General features: G+C 41.9%; 2 protein-coding genes across 3 annotated transcripts in view; one reads left to right on the forward strand and one right to left on the reverse strand.

Moving 5' to 3' along the window:
- The window catches only part of wdpcp (WD repeat containing planar cell polarity effector), a 106,611-nt gene extending 104,834 nt beyond the window's left edge, over window positions 1-1,777 (reverse strand). For both annotated transcript variants that reach the window (XM_070542572.1, XM_070542573.1), the window contains exon 1: window positions 1,325-1,777. The gene's annotated coding sequence lies outside the window, so the exon portion shown is untranslated. The remainder of the gene's footprint in view (window positions 1-1,324) is intronic.
- A 78-nt stretch (window positions 1,778-1,855) lies between these two features.
- On the forward strand, window positions 1,856-6,852 carry mdh1ab (malate dehydrogenase 1Ab, NAD (soluble)). Its single transcript, XM_015944997.3, has 9 exons — window positions 1,856-1,942; window positions 2,418-2,516; window positions 2,945-3,041; window positions 3,897-4,072; window positions 4,214-4,336; window positions 4,417-4,593; window positions 4,767-4,880; window positions 6,058-6,147; window positions 6,325-6,852. Exons 1-9 carry the CDS (start codon window positions 1,940-1,942, stop codon window positions 6,445-6,447), a joined length of 1,002 nt encoding a protein of 333 aa, XP_015800483.1. The 5' UTR covers window positions 1,856-1,939; the 3' UTR covers window positions 6,448-6,852.
- The last annotated feature ends 421 nt before the right edge of the window (window positions 6,853-7,273 follow it).

Below are 7,273 nucleotides of genomic sequence, written 5' to 3' on the forward strand. Positions count from 1 at the left end.
TTTCTTCCGCATATCCCGAGTCGGGTTGTGGGGGCAGCAGCCTAAGTCAAGAAGCCCAGACTTCCCTCTCCCCATTCACTTGGGTCAACTCTTCTGGGGGAATCCCAAGGCATTCCCAGGCCAGGTGAGAGACATAGTCCCTCCCTCCAATGTGTCTTGGTATCCTTCTAGGCCTCCTGCCGGTTGGACGTGCTCCGAAAACCTCACCAGAGAGGTGTCCAGGGGGCATATTCAGATGCCTGAGCCACCTCAACTGCCTCCTCTTGATGTGGAGGAGCAGTAGATCTACTCTGAGCCCCTCCTGGATGATCGAGCTTCTCACCCTCTAAGGGAGAGCCCAGACACCCTGCGGAGAAAACTCATTTTGGTCACTTGTATCCAAAATCTCGTTCTTTTGGTCACTACGCAAAGCTTGTGACCATAGGTTAGGGTAGGAATGTAGATCGACTGGTAAATCAATTGCTTTGCTTTCAGTCTCAGTTCTCTCTTCACCACGATAAATCGGTACAACGCTCGCATCACTGCAGACGCAGCACCAATCTGCCTATCGACCTTGCGCTCCAGCTTTCCTTCACTTGTGAATAAGACCCCGAGATACTTAAACTCCTCCACTTGGGGCAGGACCTCATCCCTGACTTGGATAAGGCATTCTACCCTTTTCCAACTCGAGACCATAGTCTCGGATTTAGAGGAGCCGATTCTCATCCCAGCTGCTTCCCACTCGGCTGCGAACCGCTCCAGCAAAAGCCGAAGATCACGTTCTGATTAAGCCAACAGGACCACATCATCTGCAAAAAGCCTGATCCTCAGGCCACCAAAACGGATGCCCTCAACACCTTGGCTGCACCTAGAAATCCTGTCCATAAAAGTTATGAACACAATCGGTGACAAACTAACCTTTAATGCATATTTCATTATTGAATGTAAAATAAATCCAGCCTGAAAGGATGGTATAAGACTATTTGGACATCTTGCACAGTATAACTCAAAAAATGTTACCAGTAGGCTATAGACACATTAGTTTGGATAACGTTTGAAAAGCACTTTTAGCTACAAAAATCTAAACCTGGAACAGTGTTTAGAGATCCATCATCAGTGCTCACAGTCTGGGGCCATCCAGCCCTGCTGTAACAGTGTCATGTCCAGCCCAGCTGTCAGAGGTCATTGACATATTAATAACAAAGCTCACTAACACTGAAGCTGTAATAACATGGGTCCATTCAACGTGGAAAGCAACTGTCATTCCAAAACAAGTGCTCAGCTCATAAATTATGCACGAATTTAGCAGAAATCATGATAAAGAAATAAAACTCAATCACCTTACCTTGTTTATTGCATCGAAATCGAGGATATATGACGAACTCTCCCCAGTCTATTCTTTTCTCTGAAAACACTGGTACGTTGAAGCTAATTCAAACTTTTTAACGTGTACGTAAACCGCAAATAATTATCCATTTAAGTCTCAGATATACAACTTATGTCAACGTAACCGCTGAGCTGGAGTATTTTATAAAAGATACCTTTCTGTGTATCTTTCTGACGTTCGAGCACCCAGAATCTTTCTGCTAACAGCTAGCTGCTCTGCTACATGAACACCATTGACTGTACATACACGGTGGTTGCCTTAGCAACCACACGCTGTTCAAACGCTAATGCTAACTGGCTAGCCTTTCAGCAGCGCTAAAAGCAACAGCGGTTATAACTCAGTATCAAGCAGACGCACGTGTCTTGTTAAGATAGCCCGTCCAATAAAACATTTGTTTGAGGAATTATTTTCTGAGATTAGTTAGAGCGTTTAAAAGTAGTAAGACTACAATTCCCTTGACGCACAAACTGCCGTATGACTATTTTAAATGTCGTAATGAACTAAGGCTTTAAATATAAGTGACCTCGGGCTTAGGGCATAAGTGGGGACGATAGTTCGAGCGTTCCTGTCAGCATGGTGAGTAGTCATCAGGTTCATTATTTTTCTTTAAAGAATAAACAAAAATAATTTGCAAAGCTTATTATTTCTTTTTATGCAAATTAATATTTACAATTTCCACTTGACACAAGTGATTTTAAGGTCCAAACGTTTATTTGAGTTTAGGTTTTTTTTTGTGCATAAAATGTTATAACTACATAGTTAGATAGGTTTTGTGATTTAAAGCCTTGAATGAATGCTGGAGATGGTGAATCAGCTGATAACCTAAGTTTACCCTTGTTTTGTTATGTAACTGTGGGTTCCTAATGGAGGTCAAAGGGGTCTATTTTTAACCTGACCCCCTGCTGTAGTAAATCCCATTGAAAATAGACACCCAGCCCACGTGCATGGAAAAACTAATCATCACAGTGGGGGAAAAAAGCTTTGTGAAATATGTAATAATTGTTCTGACCTGTATCTCTTTTATTTATTTATTTTGCCTTATGCCTTGCAGTCTGAGCCTATTAGAGTTCTGGTGACCGGTGCTGCTGGGCAGATTGCCTATTCCCTTCTGTTAAGCATCGCCAAGGGGGATGTATTTGGGAAAGAGCAGGTAAAGAAGTGTCTTGTCTTACATCAATCACCTAATGGTGTAAAATGGTATCACAGCAGATGTGAAGGTTATCAACAGAATATTGGTGAGAGCATCCCACAACATATTTCGGACAGGGTGGCCCTCAGCAGTTGCTGTCTACGTAGATGTCGGTCAGATTGCACTCAGCCTTTCAAATGGACAAGCCAGGACTGTCCTTAAAGTCAGTGAGGTGGATCTCGTGCCAAGAGTCTTAGTCCATGTTTAAAACCACTTCATCCATCTGGCTTATCATTTTTAGTGAGCCTTATTGGCTTAGGCATTCACTCATTGTGCTGAAAACAGACAAATATGAATACTTCTCATTCAAAAAAATAAATGACTGGATTTCAGAATGTTTAATCTCACCAATCCATGACTACATTTCCTCCCTCTGTTTCTTCTGCCAGCCAGTCGTCCTTCTGCTTTTGGACATAACGCCCATGTTGCCAGTTTTGGAAGGTGTTGTCATGGAACTGCAGGACTGTGCTCTTTCACTTCTGAGAGGTAGACATATGAAAGCACAACATATATGTATTCATTAAGCTTTTTGGTCAAATAATTATTTATGTATGCTTTTTGCTTGTGTGTTCCTTCTCCAGTTAGAACTAGATGCCCCACTCAGAAATGCAGAAGTATAAAATGCATTTCAGATAGATGACTGTAGCCTATCAGTCATTCAGTCATTATTGGTCTCTTTTTTTACTTTGGGCTACAGCTGACTCCATGTGGGAATGGGGGGGAGTAAAATTACATCTATTGCAGATCTTTGAACCGGCATGTGGAGCAGATTTTCTCTTTTATCTTGTCAGGAATTAAACTTATACAGTCTGACCAGCTACTGAAATGACAGAAGCTTGTTCTGGATGCTGGAAGAGAAGGTCACAATTTCTTTGATTAAAATCTAATGCCCTTCTTCTAATCTGTGATAGAATTTTCTTCTCAGATTTTTCATTATCCTGATTTTTTCCCTTTGGAAAAGTTTGATGAACACATTTTGCGTCATTATTTTAACTCCTGTCATGAGGTGCCATTACGTGCCATCTCCATTGTGACCTGGATTGTTTTTCCAATGATGTGGTTCAGCCCATTGCTTTGTTCGGACAGAGGCTGAGAGGCCCCTGTATTAACCAACCGCAGTGCAAAGACAGCGCTTCATGCACTGAGATGGGTCATGCCAGACACAAAATGATGCAGCTTGTAGACTATCTGGTTACAGCTAAATATACATTTTAGCTCATTGGAGAGTTCTCAGAATACCGTTGTACTTGTTTAATATGAGTCATTCTCCTTTGTTGCTAAAAAACAAACAAAAAAAGTAGTTTATGAAAACCTAAAATACTTAGTTTTCTATTTCTATAGAGATTATTCCCACTGACAAGGAGGAGGTGGCCTTCAAAGACCTGGATGTGGCCATCCTGGTGGGCTCAATGCCCAGGAAGGAAGGGATGGAGCGGAAAGACCTGCTGAAAGCCAACGTGGCCATCTTTAAGAGCCAAGGAACAGCCTTGGAGAAGTTTGCCAAGAAGACAGTCAAGGTAAAAAAAAAATACTCTGCACATTTCATCTTTGATGCATACTTCTTCTTCTTTGAAGTTGCATAATTGCTCCCTGAAGCCTAAGTTGTGAGTATTACTGTAGATAAAAGAGGTCTGTCTTTTAAATGTGGTTGTTTTTAGGTGCTGGTTGTGGGAAACCCTGCCAACACCAACTGTCTGATCACAGCCAAGTCTGCTCCCTCCATCCCCAAGGAGAACTTCTCCTGCCTCACCCGCCTGGACCACAACCGGGCTCGCTCTCAGGTTCGTCCTGCACCCTCAGGCTTCGTTCACACTCAGATTTTTATCAGCTATGACAACTGGATGGACTCTCCATCTCACAGGTGGCAATGCGCTGTGGCGTCCCTGCCACTAATGTGAAGAATGTCATCATCTGGGGCAACCACTCGTCCACCCAGTACCCAGATGTGCACCACTGCACGGTCAACATGTCAGGCAGTGAGCTGGCCTGCTTCGATGCAGTCAAGGATGACGCTTGGCTCAAAGGAGATTTCATATCTGTGAGATGATGACTAGTCTGTATACCAGAAATGTGTTTGTACGATGGTCAGACAGCTATGAAAACCAGTTATTTGTTTTTAGACTTTTAAAATCACACAACAGCTGCCAAAGTTTTAGTCTTAATGCTTAAAGCTTCTGCGTACAATTTTTAAAAACATTTTATAACTTACAGACAGTTCAGCAGAGAGGTGCTGCAGTCATCAAGGCCAGGAAGTTGTCCAGTGCCATGTCTGCAGCCAAGGCCATCTGTGACCACATGAGGGACATTTGGGCTGGCACTCCAGAGGTAACCATCAAGTTTTTTTTTCCATCACACAGCAATTTAAAATATCTACTTCTAAGTCTTGTTTTGGCAGGAGTAGACTCACAGTAGTCTTACATTTCCCTGAAATCAATCCAACCAATATGCGTTCGACATATTAAAGGGATACTTTGCAACAGTTTCATATTTTTTATTTCTTGAGCCAGTGTGTGCGAAAATGACCCTTTACAGGTTAACGAAATACCACTCAGACCACCACTGCCCTCTGTGGCCAGAATATTCCACTCGCAACTTCAGACTGGTGGGCCACTCTGACGGGAAAATTGAGCTGACATACCTGGCACTGCAGTCTGCTTTCATCAGGTTTAAGATCATGAACACAGTGGATTTGTTTAATTTAGTACTGAATCACTCCTGTAGACACTAAGGAAGGCTGAGGAGACGTTTCAACTGTTAGATTAAGGTGTTAAAAGACGAATGCATAAGTTTTGCTTTCGGTTCTACAAATGGACACAAGGGGGTGCTAAAAGCAAGCCAAAACCACCTAGTTCCCAAGTAATAGCTCAGAAATTAAAAATGGCAAATGGCTTGTACTTGTACAGTGCTCTCTATAGTTCCTAGTTCCACAACTCACTCTAGGGGTTCTACAACACATCCAGTTATTCACACACACACACACACACACACACACACACACACACACACACACACACACACACACACACACACACACACACACACACACTGGTGGTGATGAGCTACAACATAGCCATAGCTGCCCTGGGGCACACTGACAGAGGCGAGGCTGAGGTGAGCACAGGTGTCACTGATTTCTCAGACCACCACCAGCAGGCAAGGAGGATGCAGTGACACAACGACTGTGATGGACTGCGCGGGTTTCAACCCTCCAGTTGCGGGGAGAGCACTCAACTCCTCTGCCACCGTCATCCATTCATTAAGCTATAATTCCTTATGTTAGCAGCTTAGAGCCATTCACAACAGATACTGTGAGGGGAAACCACAAAATATTGTATATTTTCATTGTTTTATTAAAAATCATGTCATTAGGACATTTGCATATTTTTTATGAATATAAAATTTTATCAAAAGCAGTTTATATTTCCTTAAAACTATCTAAAATGTGAGCTACAAGTGCAATGGTTGAATGAAGGCGCTTCACCATTTTGTCACCTTCCTGTAGGGTGAGTTCACCTCTATGGGGATTTACTCCACTGGAAACTCCTACGGAGTCCCAGAAGACCTTATCTACTCATTCCCTGTCCAGAACAAGGTAGCATTGATCTATGCCTGTTTTCACTCATCTATCAGTTTATTTGTGTTTCTCATCCAGCTGATTGGTGCTCAAATTAACATTGTTTGATTGCATCCATGTTCTTATAAGTGGATATTTGATTTTTCTGTAAAAAAAAGTATAGATTAAATGATTGCATGTGTTAAAATCCCTCAGGACAAAAGCTGGAAGATTGTGGACGGTCTGGCGATTAATGCATTTTCTCGGTCAAAGATGGACGCCACAGCAATAGAGCTGATAGAGGAGAGAGACATGGCTGTGGCTTTCCTGGCAGTATGACTAAACCCAACACACCCACTACTCCAGCAAGTAGACAGCCCCAAAACTCCAGATTCACGCCTGTGATGAAGTGCTCAGTCAGCCCATTCGTCACTCAGTGAAGGTGTGTCTGAAAGAGAAAGTCAGTCTTTATGATTGTAAAGATGGATTTACGTTTGTGCATTAAACAGGAATGGGTTTGAGGAAAGATGTAATTTGTGATCTAGAAGATTTATTGGACAGGATTTGTTTCATGTTCAGTAGAAAGCAGAGTCGCTCCTTCTAATGACATAACTTCACTAATAAACTCCAAACATGGTTCTCTGGGTGTGAATGAATGGATGACTATTACATAAAGTCAGACCTGCTCTGTGTCTTCAAGCACTGTGGCAGATAACTTAAAGAATAAACACTTTAAACAATGAAGGTGTTTCTTGTTATTTATATTTTTTACTCAAAGGGATCCCGATTGGGCTTGAAGCTGATGCATTTTTGTGCTTTTGGCAACAGCTTATGATTTCTTGTTGATTAACTTTGATCTTAATGTGTCTATCCAAACTAAGAAGATGTGCAAAGTTATCTGATGATTCAAAATTCACTAAGTCTGGATCCTTTCTGTATTGTACTAGAAATATGAAGACGGATCTTGTACTGGACTGTGTGGTTGCAGGGAAAAGCTCGGAAAGATTTGATGGACCAAGAGAATATAATCAATATGACAGTTAGTTTGGTTGAAAAAGATCATTTAAGAACATTTCATAGCTATATTATGCATTTCACTTCACTGAATATAAATTGGTGAAACAATCTTGCAAGCATCAAGCAACGTATGCTCTGCAAAAAGATG

This window comes from Nothobranchius furzeri, chromosome 12 (assembly GCF_043380555.1).
Source record: "Nothobranchius furzeri strain GRZ-AD chromosome 12, NfurGRZ-RIMD1, whole genome shotgun sequence".
In the NCBI taxonomy this organism is placed as follows: domain Eukaryota; kingdom Metazoa; phylum Chordata; class Actinopteri; order Cyprinodontiformes; family Nothobranchiidae; genus Nothobranchius; species Nothobranchius furzeri.